This window comes from Lonchura striata, chromosome 2, assembly GCF_046129695.1.
Source record: "Lonchura striata isolate bLonStr1 chromosome 2, bLonStr1.mat, whole genome shotgun sequence".
Classification (NCBI taxonomy): Eukaryota; Metazoa; Chordata; class Aves; order Passeriformes; family Estrildidae; genus Lonchura; species Lonchura striata.
Window position 1 is genome coordinate 60,724,061 of NC_134604.1, and position 21,211 is coordinate 60,745,271.

Sequence of the window (21,211 nt, forward strand, 5' to 3'; positions counted from 1 at the left end):
CCCCCACATGTATTTACTGGCTATTAGCCACTGCAGTACCTTCTGCACAACAGCAGTGCCGACATGCATGTGGGGCAGTCATTGTGCTGAGGCACGCACGGCACCATCACTTTACCAGACAGGCTCTTCTTTGCTCTTAAGACATCAGGTAGAGAATGATCCAACAGCTAACCATGGAGGTACATTACTCATTATGTCTGAAGAATTTTGCTTAATTCATTTTGAGGCAATTGGTGGTGTCTCTTCACCCTCTCCTCTAGAGCACACATCTAAACAAAATAGCATCATATGGTTAGATACCTCACATGTTTTTCAATTACAAGCTTTCTGCGGCTCAAAAAAAGCTTGCTTTCTTTCATTGTGCTCAAAATAACACAAGAAAATGGTGGTGGGGGAAGGTTTTGCCATTAAAACCACAGCAATTTTGCAGTTGGAGTAGCATACAAGGAGCATTTTTGTTTTGTAAACAAATGACAGATAAAGCCATCAAGGACTAACCCTGGTACTCTTAAAGTAATTAGAAAAATCAGCAAGCTCTTTCCAGAGAAACTGCTTGGGCATGCAGAAGGATACTCTGCTTCTTAGTTCCTGAATATGGTTACAGTATCTCAAGCTAAGTAAGAAGTTGTAGTGTAACTAGAAAGAGTGGTTCACAAAAATAGTGTTCTTTTTAAATGTAATTTCATATATTTTCATCAACTCAAGATCAAGATATGTTCCTATGCCTTTCAACTAGACAAAGTATTGTCTTTCTCATTATTTCAGACCAACTTTCAAAGATTAGCGAGTGAGGCTCAGTCTTTCATTCCCACATGCATGTTCTTGTTTCTTCCTATTCAAAAAGAGTAAGTGATGAACTCAAATATAAATGCACTTGGCCAAGAGATGTCTCCAGGCTGATGTTTACACTCTCCACTTCCAGTAAAGAAGGCAGGAGAAAAACAAAAGAAGATAAAATGCAATAAACAGAATGTGTTCAATACAAGTGTCTACTGCTCTGTATCTGCTGGCTAAGAAAAATATTGTAAGACAGTAGCAATTGAAAGCATTATTTCTTTTTAAAAACTCCCTTGTGAATAGAAGGTTCTTTTTAACCAGATAATTTTATAAGTTCTTGAGATTCAAGGCATTGCAAGTTGCTCTAATACTACTTATCATTCATAAGACCATACACAGTACTACAGGCTTCATTTCAGGTGATACATTGAAGCCTACAAACACTACTGACTTCCAAAGTCAATATTCTTTTCCAGCAACAGAAGGTATCAAGATGTTCAAAACAACAGAAGGTATCAGAGTAGATCATCTCAGACAAAGCAGTGTGACCCGGCTTATTGCAGGTCCTTTCAAACAGGAATCTGTCTAGGGTCTCTGTAAGAAAGAGTCTTTCACAAGAAAGACCCTATTCAATGGAAAAAACTCCAGATCACCTTGAATACACTGGTATGACATCACCTATTGCAGCTTCAGGAGTGTAGGAGAGAGGAGTACTTGGTCTTATTTGATTCATGTCTCTTTTTCAGCAGAAGATGCAAAGATCCAAAGTGAAATTTAAGAGGAAAATTAAAGACATTATGAGGATTTTGTCCATTGGTGTTCTCACAGAAACAGCTGAACAGTTTCTGGAAGATCAACCTGAAACAAGCTGTTAGGAATGACTTGTTTTTAAATTCGTTTTCTTTCATCAAGATCACAGTATCTCTCCTTTTACAACCAAGGAAAAACTATTTTTATCCTTTCATACAGAATTCTTCCCTTGAGTAGACTTGTCTTGAGCAGTACAGAATAAACTAGGCTGGTAATTTTTGTGTTCTAGCCTATCAAAAACCCTAGCCTGAGTGATTCCTACACACAGATATGTATTTCGGGCTGAAACAAATAAATCTTTCTGCATTTTGAGATGAGGAATGCTAATGAATATAATAACAATAATAATAATAATAGTAGTAGTAGTAGTAGTAGTAGTAGTAGTAGTAGTAATAAAAATATTTTTATTCTTAATTGAATAAAAATAACTTAAGAAGATTCAAAAGAATGAAAAAGAAGTCTAGAAAAGACCAAAGTACCTGAATCCCACTTACAGGAATTTTGGGAAAAGTTCTTTTGTTGCCTCACATCAATCACCAGAAGTGATTTGTACCATCTAGATGGGATATTAAGTTAGCTTAAGCAGATGAATACCCAACAGCTCTTCTCACTCTACTGTAGTTTGTTGATTTACCTCAAGAGCAGGCTCTGATGGGATCCTTCAGGCTGAAGCAGAAAGAAATTATGGCCATGATGACACAAGAAAAAAACACGCTGGTGGATCTACAGATGTAGGTGAGGTCAGCAAAACACCAGCAGTTCTGTTTGTGAACATATGCAAGATGGTAAGGAATTCTATAATCAATACCCTCATCTTCTTAGGCAAAGAGAGGAATCTCTGCAATGTCCTTCTATAGTGCACTGACTATTGATAAATACACCTGGGGGAAAACTCCTTTTAGTGCTTTCTTCCTTCTCTATAGGGCATGTTCCACAGCCAATTCACGGGTCACTGAGAAGTGGTCTCCATTTTTCTGCATTGATGAGCAGAAGCTCAATAGCCAAGAAATTGAAAGTTTATACAATTATGAGTAAATTGTACAGGATACCATCTGCAAAATAAGCAAAAAAATTGAATCCCCATATTTGGTTAATAGTATAAATATAAGCAACAATACTTTTCATATTTCTAATGCTGCAGTTCCAACAACTGCAGAATCCAAGTGAAAGAACACAGAAAACAGGACAAATTGCCATAGCTGATTCAAGTTACCTACAGTCAGGTCTAGTACTTCTCAACCCTCAGACTGAAAGTTTAAAGCATGATGCAATTATTTTAGATCTAAGGTGCAACTACCCCTGCAGAGCATTTGCAGCACTTACAGTTGTCTCCTGCTGCCATTAATTACACCTCTAGACAGATGTGCAGGCTGCAAACCCACCAAGGGATCTACATACTAGCATCCAGTTGAACTGTTATTCAAAACAGATATTACAAGAACAGCAAATTTTAGTAAAACATAATTTTCCCAGGAATTAGCACCAATATGGCATGTGTATTAAGCATCAAAAGGAGTTATATAATCTGTTTGAATTCCAAGCTACTGAAACTACAATAAAAAATTATAGTTTCCCAAAACTTTCTGGTGTAGGGCATTTTTTGAGGGTTTTTGAGGAGACTTGATTGGAGAGAAGGGTAGAAGTCATTGAACATTATAATAGCTACATCAGGTAATGTAATTTAGTCCCAAGATGGAGTGAAAAGGCAGCAAAAACCTTAGTCAAAATGTTATTTTTAAGATTATCATGCAACCTGTCATTAGAAGATAAATATACCAACCAATAGAATGGCAACAATCTTGACTTTCTAAATTCCAGGAGGTGTTTTAAAAGCATTTGGCCTCTGTCCAGAAATGTTCTGTGCTCAACTTCTTTAAAGGCCTACTAAAACCTAGAGGGTCATAGCATTGCCTAGATCATCAGACAAGGCATCAGACTATACCTAGGTAAGACTGGCAGAGGTACCAATCCTTGAGAGACCCTCCCTAAACTCCTAGTTCAGGAGTGGCAAAAAGCCCTGACTTTTCTGAACTCAGCATGACACAGAATTCCGAAATTATATATAGCTATCACAACACCACACATTTGAGAAACACAGCCAGTATTTCTTGGCACATGTAAAACAACAGGAAAACTCTAGAGGTAAAAAATTCAATGATTGGTTGATTATAGAAAATACTACCTTTTAAAAACAATTCCCATTAAGAGAAGCATCAATTTTATACACTTAATGAAATGTATATTTCTATTTCTGTATATTTGCTAAACAATATTATATTTTTTTTTTCCTTTTTAAAACTGTTTACATCACGAGAATATTTATAAATGTCTTCATTAACATGCTATTTATTTCTTGTCAGCTTTTATGCCAAGTACAGTTGAGAGCAAACCTTTTTTGGCCTAACTAGACCACATTTTAATCAGATTAACAGACTTTATTGGCACTAACATTCATTTCTGTCATAAAAACAGACCTTCTTTCAGTCTTAGAGAAATTCTGTGCTTCTGGGCAGAGTGCATGAGCCAATATTAAAAAAAAATAAACTGTTTTTTTTAAGACATCATATGATGGCTATTTGTTTGCTTTTTTCTGTTTAAGAAAGCCAAATAAAGAAATAAAGGTTACAGTATTTCTGTATACCTTGAACTTACTTGAAAAAAAATGAAAAAAAGCTTGTAGTTTCTTAATGTTAACAGTGGTTTTTGCATTTTGCTTTGTAGCTCTTGATACATGGCTTGTTTAAAATAATTTGATTTAAAATAATTTGATACATTTAGGGAACAGAAATTTCTTAAACAATTTTTTAAAAAAGCATCATTTCTCTTACTAAGTTTTCAATCTTCACATAATTCCTACACTTCTCTGGTCAGAGTCTTCTAGACTGGCTATCTGTAGAACCTGGAAGCTGAAATATCACACACAAGGAATGCTAGGGAAAGAATTATTTCAGTGCTGTTCCAACAGCCACATCAGACTGGATGCTTGATTTTGTGGGGTTTTGGGTGGGTTTTCTGGTTTATTTGGAGGGTTTTTTAGAGGTAGAGTGAGGTCCTACCAAATTTCCAGATGAGAATAGCTCAAGACTTTTCTCTCTGTAAGTTTTGATACTTCATTACTCTCCTCTGATGTCTGTGATCTCTGGAGAACTCAATCACAGCAGAGAAATGTCCTTTCATGCAATATTTACACTAACATAAATATTTAGTAGAGTAATGTCAGGAAAAGGCAGTATGGACACACTGATAAATAAAAGTCAAACAAATTGCCTGGGTTGTTTTAAGTCATCAGTTTCACAAAGTTTTATTTTGGAAAGCATTCAAAACTTGTATTTCATATTTGAGCACTTGTGTTACTTTCCATATCAAATCCTGATTTCTACAAAGGGTTTCCGTACTCCTAGAGTTAATAGATTTAGAATGCACTCAAGAGCAACGGGCTTGATCCCTTCTTTATTTCCAGAAGCAGTAAAAACTCTACAGCCAAAACTGGACTGAGTTCTCTAGTAACTGTTACTGCTCAGACACAAAGTGATGTCAAACACTATTGTAAGCTAAGATCTTCAGCATTAATAGATCTGTGATGCAACAATGGCTTATTATTGTCTAACATGAGCAGCTGACAATGAAGATGAACTGATTCAGTCATGACTTGCAAATGATGTGCAAGCACACCATGATATACCTCTGCAATACAGTCTGACTCTCAGGTTCAGATACAAGTTTAAAGAGTCTCATGTGCAGCCACTGATGCTTTAGATCAGAATTACATTTTTAGATTTTTACCTAGTATGTGTTAACAGTAAATGAAAAAAGCATTCTAAATTGTCTTGTACTGCTACCACCATACAAAATATGCTGTCTTACATTAGCTAATTAAATGTTTTCTGAAGATTTGCTGACTTAACTTTCCTTATTGGACCAGTGACTCAATTCACCCACATTTCAGTATTAAATAAAAATTGCATCATTTTTTCCAAACTGCTTGGAAGAAGACCATCACAAGTTTTATTATAAAAATGTTTCAGTCAGCTGAGGTAAAGGCCATTTGAAATGTATAATTTTGTTCTGCTTCTGTAAAAGCATTTGCATTGAGTTGTCCCCTTATCTTCTCTGCATGCAAGCATCTTCACACCTACCTGCTTTGATCAGCCAGAACTCCAAGCTTTTGCACTAGACACAATTAACTTTGGCAGTGCCTCTTCACAGGCATACCAGTGTGTAGTGTTTGTCACTCTGTATCTGTTGAAGTATTAGGACTTGGTTTAGGTTGTATCCAAGAAAAAAACAAAAACAAAAAAACATAGTATCAAGTCATACATAAAAATACATACAAAATCACTGATTTCTAGGTTAGGCATACTCTCTTCACAAAAATTATTGAGAACAGGGAAAAAGATATCAAATAATCATACCAAAATAGCAACTTACCCCACTGACTGATCTGGGCTGGAGAGTGTTTAACCATACACTGAATCTCACAGGACCCTCTTTCCTTCATTTGAGTAAAGATTTCATTGATAAAAATAACCACAATCCAGGGCAGATAGAAGAGAACTTCCCACACACTCAGGCAAACATGCAAGACGGTATCACAGAATTATTACAGTTGGAAAACTTAGGAACCCTCTTGAAAACAACACTACCTTTTGAATCATTACCTAACATTTCTGTATATTATTAATATCTACAACACACAGTTTATTTTGAAGCAAGTCTGACAATAACACCCAACGGAGATATTCTTGACATGACTCTTCTAGCATGAAATTAGTTGCCTAATCTCTGATTTCTGTACCAAACATACATGAAGGTCAGTGTTTCCTCAGAAAGAGTTGTTATATTTAATAAAATGCTTCTCCCTAATACCAAGTCCCTCACAACCACAATCAATAATAATTTGCTTTTATACTTACTACAGTTCATTGCAATAATGTGCAATAAATGATATTCTGCATTAAAAAAGTTACTTGGAAGATGCTTCCCATCTCCAAAGCAGGGACACAGAGCACTGGGGCAGGGGAGGACATGGGGAAGGGTGTAATTCCACAACTCCAGTGGAATCACTTGGTCACCTGTTAGAAGTGGCAGACCTTTCTCAAAGAGCTAATAATTTCATCATGATAACCGTGGCCTTTAAGGAAATGAATCATTAACTGGATAGCACAGATTTTTGAACTCTACTATATCTAGTGTTCTTTAACTGCAGCAAAACAATATTGAGTTACAGACTAAAAAAATGTATGAAAATATATGACAGGCATTGGAACTATATTATCTTTAAGGTCCCTTGCAACACAAACCATTTTACAGTTCTATGAATCTAACTGAAATTTAGTAACAGTGGTAAGGCGCTATTGATAAAGCTTAAGTGTTTTAAAGGTAAAGTTAAGAGAGAAAATGTGAACATTAACACTCTTCTTACAAACTACCAATCCATCTTTTTTTCCCCACTCTATTCCCCAGTATGCATTAACACATCTTCCTTTCCTCTTCTTCATCACTTATATCAGAGAAAACTGTTATTCTGAGCAGTGTCCTAAAAAATAATGTAAAAAAAATTATGCCTGTGCAGCAGCTTGCAATCAGAAAAGCCAGAATCATCTGATTACCCTATTCTCCAATTATCACAAGGCAGATTCAAACTACCACTTCACATTCATTTGCAGCATGAATATGTAGTGAATCCAAAGCTAGTCTGATGCAAAAACATGATATTATGGACAAGGGCATCAGTAATCCATCTCCCCATGGCCCAGGCAAAGTACACAATTCAAAGGGAGGAAACGCAGTTACTATGAGGAAGTCAAATTCAAACTTAAATATCTGTCTCAGAATTGGAGCTAGCATTAAACAAACTAATGTTTGATTAGGGCCACTAATTTTGTTCAGAAATTGACAAAGTTAATAGAAATTTATTTAGTTTGCACACACTGTTTGTAACTCCATGGACTTGCAAATTTCTAGTTATTACATTTAAATAGTTTGCAGTCATAAACCTCTCATCCTCAACAAGGTTACTGTCTAGTGTACACAGTTCAATCACAATTCTTAGTGGGTCTTCAGAAGCAAAACAAACCCAAAATAACAAAAGAAAACAAGTATTTCTACTGCACATTCCCCACAAAACCACTTTTGAAGCCACTGTTTATTTTATATCCAGTGTCTCACCTCAAACAACAGAGGAAGGGACCAATGGAATAGATAAGCATGGCTCTATTTTTGCTTCTGCAAGTACAACATGAGGAACATCAAGAGGCATCCCCAGCATTACTCATTCTGATGGACAACCACCAACTACCCAGATAGTACACCCCAAGCAGAGAGAGCAGCAGCAGCCCAGCCAGGGTTTCTTTTCAGAGAGCCAGCAAGCCAAAATACACAAAACAATAGGGAAACTACAATGGGGAACATGGGAAAGAGATATGAGAAGAACTAAAATATTGGGGGCTTTTGACAGAAACCCCTGAAAGTCACGCACACACTTGGATCTTTGTGTTTCTTTCTCAAATATTTAACAAAAATACCCAGGAGGGCAAAAATGGTTGAAAATTAAATCTTTCAAGGCTGGTTCCTACATCCTACACTAACCATGTAGCAGAATCACTGACTGGACTGAACTCCACTTAATTCAATGCTCCTGAAGCATTAACTTTATTCATTTATGAAGCCACTGGCAGGACCAGAGTCAGTGTTATGGTTATAACACTTAGGCTTCAACATTAGCCTGCTATTGCATCAGCCATGCTATTTTTAAGTACAATTCAGCTTCTTTCATGACCTGATGCAAGTCTATATGGTTTTTGTTTTTAAACATGGTTCCAATGCAAGTTGCTCAATGCCATCTTATTTGCCAAATATTTAAGAACCATTCTAATATCACATAATAGTATCTATTGGTGAGAATATTTATTCATGGAAGTGACTGCTATGCTTGACAAGAGAACTAATATTAAAATCTATCCTTCTAAGTAACCCATAAAGCTGGCAAAACATTTTTTGTTATTACTTCCATGTTACTACTTTAGGCTGAATGAAGGACAGTGTCAAAACATCTGGCATCATTGTGCAAAAAAATTTAAAAAGCATCACAGGTACCCAGCAACCAAAACTTTTCTAACAGCGGCCCAAGAATTTACAGTGGATACTTGAAAAATCAGACTGCATCAAGGTTTAAACAAGCGAAGTAGGGGGATTCTCAGGCAGACAGCTTTCAATCATTAAAATTTTCAACCAGTATACATCTATGTGTGTTGTATTTCAAAGAGCCTGATCAGTTGAATTTACAGTCCATAATTTTAAATGTATTTTTAATTCTGAATTTCTACACAATTTTTTTGGATGATCAGTGAACACACTAGCACTTACCAGAGCTGGCAATCAAGTACTTGAAGAAATCAGGCCCTGTCAAGAGTATTTTGCAATAGATATAACTGTTCTTTCCCACACTTGTTTTAATTGCTCATACTGGGAGAGAAGAACATCAAGTTCCCAGTTTTTATGTACCCAACATTTTAGAAATCTCTTCCTCCATCAACCAAAGCAGGGACAAATGTTTTGAATGTCTTTTCTGATTGCAAATGGTTTTGAGTGAAGAATCCTTGTCCCTGTTTCAGAAGCACTCTTCTTTTGAGACCACCAGTGCATTTTAGAAAAATATTAAGTGAGACTAGTCTTGCTAGAATAAGTATCATCCAAAAGACAGCATGAAATTGAGAATCAACTACAGCTCAAGCAGTTTTATTAGAAAAACAAACTTGTAAAAAAGAAAAAAAGGAATGCAGTATTTAAGTCAAAAGTACAATAGAACTACACGTGACCATATTTTTGTTTCGCCTAATGCAATCCAAAGTTCAAAGTATTTCCAAAGAAACAAAACCACACTTGTGAAACATTTATGAAAGGTAATGTCATACCTTCTCAGAAAGTGCTCAGTATTAAAAAATGCTCACCTAAGAGGCTAATTTAAAAGAACAATTTGGGAATTCTCAATCTAAGACTGTAGTAGAATGGTAACAGAATCCTTTAGTCAGTTTTGCTGAGCCTTCTCCAGTTCCTATGCTGTGTACCTAAAGAAGTGCCTTCCTACAATTTTCAGACAGTCTACAACCTCAGAAAACATTTTAAAGTCTGATTTGTCAGGTAATTTAATTCCATTAGGAAGCTACAATCATTGGTTTGTTTCTCATGCTGACCTGATCCTTAGACTTGACTTCCTTTTCATCAAGACACACTCAGGATGACATTTGCATCACTAGCAGTTTGTCAGCCATAACGCAAATGTATCTTAAAAACACACCATGGAAAAACACATTCAGCATTAGTAAAATTACCACTGTCATGATGAAATTATCAGTCCCCAAATACAGAACCTGGCAAAGGGAAGACAGACTTCCAGATACCTCCGTCTCCTGTTTATTTTAATTTTCAACATCCAAGCTTTTTGTAAAAGTTGCACAGAAGTTCATGAAAAGGTAATCAACAAGCTCACAACAGGGTATTTGAAGAGATACATGCAGTTGCCAATTCCTCCACCTTTGCTTTCCCTCAAGTTATCTACAAAAGCCATTTAGCAATTCGGCAAACAGGAACAAGTATAGCTGGAATAAACCTGAACAATAGTTCAAAAGCATATTCCATTTCCTTGGCTCCAAAGCACTCACTCTGGTCTGCTTGCTGGCCAAAGTAAACCCACACGAAGACCTAACAAGTTCTGAATTACTGGTCTAATGATAGTCTGAGCATGTTATTTTCACTCCCATCATGCATTTATACCATATTCTCTACCAGATCAGAAGACAAGAAACAAGAAAGTGATGAACAGAAATTTTCCAGTTCTAGAATATCCAGAAACAGTAAGTCTGAAGTACTAGGCCTAGTGAACTGTCTTGAGAATTAGAGATGCATATAATACAAGTACAATGGATGTCTCTCCCTTTGTGTGACAATCCTGCCCATCCAGCGGCTACTTCCTCTGGAAGGAGCATTGGACTTGCACAGGTTGTCAGCTCTCCAGACACTTGTAGGCTGCTGCCAAAGCAATGGGTTAACAGTGTACCACAAAAAGTGGAACTGCTGACAGACAGCAGCAAATTCTCTGCCATACTCTGTCAAACTTTACAATTCTTTACTTCAAGTTTTTGTTCCCTTCTGCAAACACCAGTGAAAAGGAATTCAAAAATGTGAACAAAACTAAGACAGTCATTCCTTAGGTATCGCTCCAAAAATATGCATAACAGAATTTAAAATCCTTCAGTCCCAAAAGTTTGAGCTCATAGCAGCTTTGCCAATAGCACCACAGAATCCAAGACTGTAGGAGCCAGAAAAGGGGACATGATACGGCTATAACCAAACAAAGGGTAAAACAGGCAAGCACTAGTTACAGCCTGCAGAAGGAACAGTAAGTTTTTTCATGGTCCTTCCAGAAACTGTAAAGTTAGACATTCTCTCTCTCAAACTACAGTGTAGTAAATTAAATTCATAAAAAAGGTATATTCACCATCATAACACATAGTTTTATATAATGATGGCAAATACTTGACTTTATCATTTGTGTTATATAAAACACAAATTTTATCACTTCCTAAAACTCACTACTTTTAAGTTAAACTTAAAATTGCGTAACATATTAGAATAAAGTAAATATAGATAATAAACAGCGCCACAACCATGGGTTTAAGAGAGACAAAATACTACAGTGAATTCACCACATTGTCTTTCCTTTCATCTTCCCATCTTCCTGTATGAAGCCTTTCAATACAACAAACCAACAGGTCAGGGAGAAAGGCAAAGGTACAGAGAGCAAGTACAGAAAGGTAAACGGACCTTAAGAAGGAGGCAATCTGTTTGAAACAAGGCAGCCACTGGAATTCACAGCAGTATCTATATAAAGTTTCATGAAAAATATTCCTGGGGCGGGGGGGGAAGAATCGAAATAAAATACAGGTGTGTATCAGGAATAAGCTAAAGGTATTCTAGAGAACCAATAATTAACTGCAAACTTAAGGGGATTAATAAAACTCTGGCTTGCAGTCCATACATCAACCTAAGACATTTAGGGTTTCTGGTTTCAGTTCTGTGATTGAGGAAGAACATTATTTGCTTTAGTGAAGCACCACCTTCAGTTCTGGTTTTACAATCATTGGTCCCAATTTCTATGTTCATTCCTTTAAAAAAAAAAAAAATAGAATCTTCAAACAAGTATCTCATCTCCTTGCTTTGGAAGTAATAGAATTTAAAAGAAAAAATTATGGAAGTGTACTGAATTTCTCACAGGATCACCAACTAGCTGAAGCTGGAAGGGATCTCTGGAGACCACCTAGTCCAAACACCACTGCTCACAGCAGGGTCAGCTAGCAGAAAGCAGTAAGAAACTACAAAAGAAGAATACGCAAGATGTCCCAGTGTGGCAACTTTTGAGATGCAGAACCAAATGGGGCTAGCTACTAACGGACCACCTTCCTCTCTTCCTGCCCATTTTTTTAGAGTGAGTAACAATGGTACTTCCCTATGAGAAGGAGAACTTCATTTTAGAGTCCTGTGTACTACCTTTTGTTAGAACAGGCTTTTTCTTTACAGGAACTATCCAACATTCAGTGATGCACAATGTGCCACCAGCCCACAAGGTAACTATATTTAACATATCGACACTTGATTATCAAAACGGTAAACCTTATTGTTTACACATGTGTCACAATTTGATATTTCCCAATTTAGGAGAAGCCTTTCTCTATTTGTTAGCAATTTCTTCCAGGCCATGTACCATGCCTGCATTGTCAGGAACTGTCTATAACTGATTTGTTACTAAAGAGTTCTATACAGCAGAATTAGTGCATCACATAAAAAGCTTGCCATCTTAAAGTCTTAATTTCAAGAGTGTAAAACATTTAGTGAAGATGTTGAATTCTTTTCCAACTGATACAATCCAATAACTGTATTTTTTATTTGTAACTACTTCTTTTGAAACTGAAGAGCAAAGAGACAGATACAGGAAATGTGTGAATTTTTTTCTATCTGCAGGACCTAGGAAACACCAGAAGACATGAAAAAACAAAGTCTGAACAGACACAGAAGCTTCAAAGACCAAGTTCCAAAAAGCACAAAGATAGCAAATAATGTTCAGGGACACTATTTTGATTGACTTCAAGAGATTTTCATCAGGATGCTTTGGGACACACAGGTTTGAAAAGAGTACAGAGCAAGACTACAAAATAAAACAAAAGAGCAAGAAAGCAAGTAACATAATCACTCTGGAAGCATGAATATTCACATGAGGGATTTTTTTGTTTGGTTGAGTTTGTTTGCTATTGCAGCATTCAAGTACTGAGTTACATTAAATTCATAAGGAGAATTAAGGAGACAAAATTGCTCTTTGCTAGTTGTCAAGTAAACACTGACAGTTATTTGAGACTCACTAAAAACAGTGATTTAGTTAAACTGAACCAAAGACTGAAATTGTCATGGACATTCCATATTATACTCCTTTATTATGCATAATAAAGTTTTAAATATCAAACACTTTTTTTAAGCTAAGATATCTCTTCTAGTTTTCATAAACTAACGGCCAGATTAATGATAAAGAACACCCTATACTGCAAACACACTAGGAGAGATATAAGACAACATGTGCAATCTCAGTGACTTCAATAAAATCTCTTGAAGTACAGACATGTTTTCGACTGAAGCTATATTAGTAAAAATCTTAAATATATAACTTCAAAAACTACTCAAATGTCAAAGTTATGAGAAATCAAAAAAATCTTCACAGAATGTATTCCTTGTATTGCTATTATTGAGGAATGTATACATTCCTATGTATTCCTATTTTTGATTTTCACTGTTACAAGAGATAGATGAAGTTCAAAGAACTAATATAATAAACTCTGTGTAAAAACCATGGCAATTCACATTTCCCTCTGTCTTGCTAATGTTCCTTAGAGAGCCATTCTGACAAAAAAACCCCAAAATATTGATAAGCAGTTGTAACACAAATACTCAATTTTTAGACAGCTATGAGTAAATTCCAATAGAAAATTCTTCCCTAGATACATCACTCTTCCTCCAGGGAAAAATGGGCTCAAATATCTAGAAATAATAGGCATTTGTCAAAGGCTTTGAAATTCATTCTGCCTAGATACAGCACAGAAATAACTAATCACATATAATTATCTTAAGAATGCTTTTCCTACATCTATCTAGGACTGCAAGAATTATTAAGTATCAATTAAAGTTAAGGGAAGTATTTGTTCATCTCCCTTCAGCTGGACCTCCATGTATTAAACCTGAGGTTTAATGGGAGTTTATTAATTACTAATTATGCTTTTTATTACATAGCTAATTATCTGAACAGATTACATTAACCTTAAAAGACAAAAACTGTTAGTACAAATAAAATAATTTAACAGTGTGTTTTGATGCTGAAGTGCAATGTAAGGTTCATTTGGGCAACATCTGGAAACATTAAATCACATGAGGGATCATCCAAACCAGAACAGAAAATCAGCATTATGCAAATTCCTGAATCAGGTCCCACAGCACTTACAATTGGTCACATATTCCATATGAATTTGAAACAATACAAAAGCATTTTATTTCAGTCTCCTATTTCGACAAATAATTTATTTATTGATAAACACAGCCACTGAATTTCTACATCTATTCTACTCCATCTGCTAATTCAAGCTTCAGGATTTTAGCAGTTTACGGGGTTTTTTTAAGTAAGAGACATACTAGAATGAGTAACAAGCTTTACAGTTGAGATGTACATAACATGCAAGCTTTTCTATTCCCTTTTGCATTTTTTAAGGGCCATACATCAGGGGTCACTAATTTCAAAGCAATTTACGTAGCATAAATTATGCACTGAGCTGTTCTGGCTCATTTTTTCTTCTGAGTTTTGTGACTTACATTTCTTTTTTCATCTAGAAGAACTTCAGTACTATCTTGGTACACAGTTTTTAGAACTATTTAATCCACATCAATTAAACAAACCTAACTATCTAAACTTGGCAATACTAGAAACTCAGCAATCCCTTTCATAATTTTCTTCCATTAGTCTCAAACCCCTAATTACAAGAGCATGAAGGTTTCCAAATCACAAATAGTATTGTCAATTCTTTTCAAAGGAAAAACAGAGTCAATACAATTCTTGGTTCTAAGTAATTAAAAAGAAGAGTATCAGGAGCACCTTAGCTTCAAGTCCTCATTCAGCAGAAATAAAATTCCATCCATCTCCAAAACCTATTAACCAATGTCGCATAGTTCAAACACTTACGCCAAAATCCAAACTGATTGCATAATAGAAGGTTTTGCAAAAGGCACCTATTAAAATTTCTGGCACCAAGTTATTAGACTCATTAGACTTATAAACTTATCCAACCCAACAGCCACTGTTATACAGGATCACATGGCTAGTTCAGAGTTTAGTTTCTTATGCTGTTGAGCTGCTCATCACAAGCATATCTGGTTGCATCCAAGAAGCAGCACGTACACAGACATTCCTTATATACACATCTTAAACATCATACAGTACCATAAATATGGAATACAAAAAGACAAGATTAACACTTGTAAGTTGAGCACAATGCTCTTAGTCAATGACAATATGGAAAATGTTTCTGAAATATGCTAGCCAGTCTAATTACATATACCTAAACATACTCAGTACAGTGGCTTAAAAAGCAATATCTGGAGGGAGAGGATATATTTACATACTTGGCTTTATCTTCCTACCTGCCCCTTCTTACCCACCAATGTTTATAAACATTCCCCACATGAATATTTCTTTCTAAAGAACATACTCCTTTTAGTCTTGATTGTCAGTATCCTTTCTTTATCCTGTATGTTGGGTACTTAACCACCTTCACGAGCACAGTCTTCCCCTGCAGTCAAGCTTCTACTCCTGATCTTCAGAGGCCATTTATTGCTCAACCATATACAAATTGTTGTTTCTTTTGTCATATAGAACAAGTCCAAAAATCACAGATCAATAAAGTCTCAAATTTGTCAGACCCCTTTCTCCTAGGATGCTTTACAGAGCATATCAATAAAGCTATATTAGGGAGGAACAGGTGCATTTCCTTAAGAGTAAAGCTACACAAGTAGTTTACACACATAATTGCACCACCTTCCTCAATCTCCAGCAGTTTTTCTTCCAAGAACATAACATGCTCATGTGTCTGTGCCTCTTCCAGTAGACATGAGCAAGATGTGGCACACGGTAAGGACTAATGTAATAAGAATTTTAGTCATTATTCCTTTATGTGTATTTCATTCCACTTTCAGTAATTCTGCACCTATTTTCCGAGAATTCAAAGATATTCAAAGCCTACTGAAAAAGTAATCCATCACATTAGTGCTCCAAACAAACAATATATTCCAATATCACCCAGACAATAATATGATGCAAATGACTATCCAGCACAAGGAAGAAAAATTTTCTGAATAATGGTTTAAGTATAAATAGAACACTTGGCTAATCCTTATTTTAGGCACAAGTAATTTAGCATATTCTAATTTCATATTCAAGATGCTTCTCTAAGGCTATGGAAAGATATTACAGATCAACTTACTACATAAAATAGGTTACAGACAGAAAAAATGGATGAAGAATAGAAATTCATGCCAAGATTACCACTAAGCAAAACCACACTTGTTAACTGGCCTTATACATTAGCTATATGCCACACAAAGCCCTGGAGTATACGACACTGGGTTTTGAATTTTGTATTTTCAGAGTAATTCTCTCCAAGGCTACTTCATGTGGCAGCAAACAATATTTAAGTAACATTTTCTATACAGTAAATACAAACTAGGGTTATTTGCTTTCATAACAGCAATTAATTTTTCCAAAAAAAACCTAAGTTTTACCAAACCTTTTATATTAAAAAGAAAATCAACATGCTTCCTGCATTTCTAAATTTATTACTCCTTTTACTGTTGACTTGAAACATTATGCATTATTTCTATATAAGCCACAGCACACTCCACTTTAAAACCTAATCAAACATCCTCTCCGAACACAAAGTATAACCCCTGAAAAGTTTGCAGACTCCTCCAGCCTCTGAAGTAGGGGTCTGGAATAGGCGCTGTAGACCAAACACAATACTAATATTTAGCCAGAGAGAAACAGCAGATCCAGTACCTGGGCCTTGTCTTAACCCAGGTTTTGACCCAAGTCCCTCCCACAATGGTATTCCTTTTGAAGGATCATATTCAGGTCTTGTCTAAGCACAACACTCATTTCCACACACAAGATATAACAATCCTTCTCTGCTGTTGGATGAATTAAAACAAAAAACACAGTGAACAATGAAACAATGAAAGCTATTTCCAATGTATTTCAAATTAGAAGTTATAAATAAAGTCAGAAAAAAACCCCAAATGCCTAAGTAGATTACTTGTCTCCTTTAGGGTTTAGTGACCTCTGACGTGCTTCCTGATCTGCAGAGAATCAGATATGCCTGCAACTCTGAAGTCTTGGAAAATGTGCTCCAATATTTATTAGCTGCATAAAGTCAAATTCTTTCTCTATGATAATTACCTAAAACATTTGAAAAAGGAGCACTGTGATGAGGGCATATTTTTAAAACTTATGCCAGATGTCAGAGCCTTGGTAACTAATTTTAGAAAAGTAACTCCTAGTTTCCTGGTTGCAGATATGACCACAAAGAGATTAATCAGCCTAAAATGCACGATTATTTTATTTTTGGGGGTTTTTTTTTGTTTTGTTTGCTTGTTTTGGAGGTTTTTGGTGTGGGTTTTGATTTTTTTTTAACTGTGAAGACAGTTCACAGCAACTTTGGTAACAGCATTTCACCAATACAATTACACATGGAAGCACAGGAAGCATTTACCACCTTTATTCCAAGTCTTGCTTCATGCAGCAGTAAAACCGAGAACCTGGCAATATTAAATGCTTGCTATTTGCCTATTTATTCATTAGCAACAGCTAGGAGTTATCCAGAGACACTTTAAGAGGGGTTTTTACAACAGGAGGCATCTTTCCTACCCCGAGGTAGAATGACTGCCAAGAGTAGGGAAAAGCAAAGAAGAAGGCTGCTAAAGGCCAACCCTCCCTCTGGTACCAGCAGTGTCCTGCAAAGGACAAACACACCTCAATTGCATCAGATAACCACTAAACCTACTTGTATGTTTAGAAAGAAATTACCTAGAAAGGCCTACACTGTAACCTGACATGCAACTAAGAATTTGAAAGCAGGGAAAACAGAAAAATCCAGCTACTGAAATTATTTCTTATCTCACTGGTACAGTGACCACTGGATTCTGTATGTAGAAGTTTGAGTAATTCTTTGCAGTTACCTACCTACATGCACTCCTATAATCAATTTAATTATTTTGTGCTTCAAATAAGAATTCTTGCCATCTAGTGTGTTTTCACAGGATTTTAACCTCAGTCTCAAATATCTGACAAAATAGGTATGTAATTGGAAAATACTAGAAAATTTAAATAAAAATGAAAATTTAAATCAAACAGAAGTGTTTGAAACTTAAACATTTAAGGCATTTTTTTTCTTTTACAGGCCTCTTGGATGTTTGCCAATGAGGCTCTAATGCCAGGGCTATAGCATCCAAAATGCTATTTTGAGCCGTTGCTGTGCTGACCATTACATTTTTCAAGCATAAGAACAGCTTCCCAAAAAATAATTGTGAATAAGTATTTTTGTTCTTAATGAAACCACAAATATCTTGTTCTACTTACACAATATCTTAATTTCTGGGTTATGCTTTGACAGGGTAGAGCAGTTATACTTTTCCCTACTTTAAAGGTACAACAATCTGTAAACTTTTTTTTTTTCCTGTAGGTCTCCACAGGATCTTGGGCCAATGAGCTCCACAGACAAAATCTTTCTTAATATTAGCCAAGGCAATTCTATCCATGGCCTCTTGTTCCCTAATTCCTTAAGGGCACATAGGCACACACAGTCTAGCTCATGATCTAAGCTAGCTCTAATTTATAAGTTAAAGCACAAGAAAGTGACTATGCTATCATAGCTTTAGGGTTCTTTGTAAGTCAATGTCTCAATCAGAAGTCTGATGTAGTTTTATCATTCAGCTTTAGAGATTTACTTCTTGGTTTAGGTATTATTTGGTTGTTTCATTCTGAATTGCTTCTAATCCCTGTAGATTATCTTTTGTCATTTAAGAAAAATACAATGCCACAACTCAATTTTGAGATGCTGTAGGCCTCAGCAACAGCAGCTTTTTGTTTTCAAAGAACCAAGTTAAATTACCTTCTTAACTTACAAGATGGACATTCCGTGCTTTTTACCTGTCCAAAGTCAAGTGACCCTTCTGGCACATTTGGCAAGAGATTTGAACTCTCCAACATATTAATTCACCATAGTAATAGTGGGTGAGAGTGAAAGATCCTCAGGAAGGCAAAAATGACCAGGGTACAACACTCCATTGTACTTGGAGAATATATGAGTGATGTAAGAGAAGAGGAAAGCCAGTGACCCCTGACATTGGCTCCACTTCCTACAGACACCAAATGCTTGCAGCAAGCAAACCTAGTCTACAAGGACAACACAAAGGCATTCTGGTTAAGTGAGAATGACTTCCTGCAAATACAAAGAAGGGAAAATAATAAAAATGGAGGTCTTTTCCCAATCTGATGAGGAATTAAGAGCACACCAACTTTACTAAAATCATTCATACCATTCTTTTCCTTACTCCCTTTTATTGCTTCTACTCTTCAGACTCACCAACGGAAGCCTTTCTTTCCTGAACCCAACTCATCAGGAGTCCTCAAGCAAAGAAAAGCAGATACTGAACCAAACTGGACAAATGGAAAAGGCACCGGACCCAAAGCTGAAGCAAAAGGACTCGAAGACATCATTCCATGCTTAGAAAAGGATTCATTAGTTCATGCAGCATAACCTAGCCTGGCAAGTGCTGTATTTTGCCAGCATTATCAGGAAAGAAACAGAACAAAGCTCTGAAGCCTGTCCTTCAGCATATAAGCAGAGCAATATAATTAAGCTAAAAGACAAACAGTTCAAACCAAGCAAAGAAAATACACTACAAAATTTTTAAATGCAATTTGTACACATATAAAACATGCTAACCTAGGAAACCTACAATTAACATCAAACAATTCCTTATATTGCTTATAAATCTGCATGGTCTTGGCCAAGCATTGATTAAAACAGCTTCAAGGACATATGGCACCCCCACAACACTCAGTCATACTAGCCAGACTCCACAAAATCCACTCCAGCTGGCCAAATGCTTCTCCACTAGTCACTTCTCCCTATGGCAGTGGGCCTCCAGCCATGAGCCATTAAGAGAATAACTCTTCCACCCCCTCCCAAGAAATTATACTGAAGGTATAATAGGAGACACATACACTTCTAGACACCTTTTTTCTAAGTAAAGGTTCAAAAGGTTCTAGAAGGTAAAAGTTTGGAATCCGTACAGCAAAGTGCTCCAAAAGGCAAACCTCAATCCAGAATTTCCAAGTTCTTTACCTCATAGGGCTCTTACTGAGACTTCTCTTCAGCATCTCTTTTCTCTAAAACTGTTATAATCAGGTGAATTAACTTGATCATCCTTCAAGAAAATCAATCTGCCAAATCAACAGCAGCCACACTGACATTTCAGGTGTTCATTGCCAGGTTTCAAAGACCCCTTCTATTCAGTTTTAATTTTCAAAACAGCCAGAAACAAAAAGTTCTAATTTTCATGTTTCCCATCTGTGCAATCTTCGTAAAATCAACCACATCAATACTTAGAGAAAAATTGCTTATTTCACCAGAAAAAATTGCACATATCTTCAAACACAGTATTTCAAACCATTTCTTACCAGTTTGAGATTAAAAAACACCCTTGTTTACCACTTAAGAACAATCTCCCAGGAACTAGTCACATTCACCGACAGACACTATAATTAAATAGTATTCAGACATGGCTGGATCTTCTTTTGTGAAGAAAAAAGCCTACTTTTCCCAGCAATTATTTTTGGTACATTTTTCTTGTGGTCACATTAGGAAGATGAGACTACCAATGATAGTTACTTCTTTTAACTCTTATTTCTGAAACAAAATGCAAATCTTTCCAGCAATTGCATGATTTCTGAAATGGCTTCATTTCTAAATTTTGCCTCTTCATCAGAAGCAGACAACATGAATCAGTGATGAAAAACATGCAACAGACGAGAAAAAAAATTTTTTTAGAAAAGGGTTACCCATATCTTGAACAATTCTGTAATGGAACAAACCATTTTAATAACATAATTTTAAATGCATACTTTGGGTTAGAGTATATAATTTAGGATATAAAATGCTACAGAAAATATTTAATATGACTTTTCATATTATAATTAAAAATTTTTAAGAATGTTATCCAAGAAAATTGAAGCTTTTAGTAGAAAATGCATTAAGAACTTCTAGCATATAATTTACAGAAACTCTACATATATATATTACAATCTGCTACAGACAACCAAAATTTATACTTGACCACTTGCAAGGACAGACCTCACACTGCCAAGCTGCCTAGGCCAAGTTGTGCACAGCTACATGGCAATATCATTTGATGAATACAATATGTATGACTCTAGTGATCACAGCAACAAAAGCATGAGATTTGTCTGCATTCACAAAGG

The 21,211-nt window shown here is 35.9% G+C and overlaps 1 protein-coding gene across 5 annotated transcripts in view; it reads right to left on the reverse strand.

Moving 5' to 3' along the window:
- The window catches only part of TSC22D1 (TSC22 domain family member 1), a 94,634-nt gene that overhangs the window by 58,392 nt on the left and 15,031 nt on the right, over positions 1 to 21,211 (reverse strand). The window contains exon 3 of one of the 5 annotated variants that reach the window (XM_077781388.1): positions 2,066 to 5,826. The exons of 3 other annotated variants lie outside the window; for them this stretch is intronic. In XM_077781388.1, coding sequence (XP_077637514.1) covers positions 5,733 to 5,826 — 94 coding nt within the window. In that variant the 3' untranslated portion in view covers positions 2,066 to 5,732. Of the gene's footprint in view, positions 1 to 2,065; positions 5,844 to 21,211 lie in introns of those variants that run through there. One more of the 5 variants, XM_077781389.1, reaches the window with a different exon arrangement.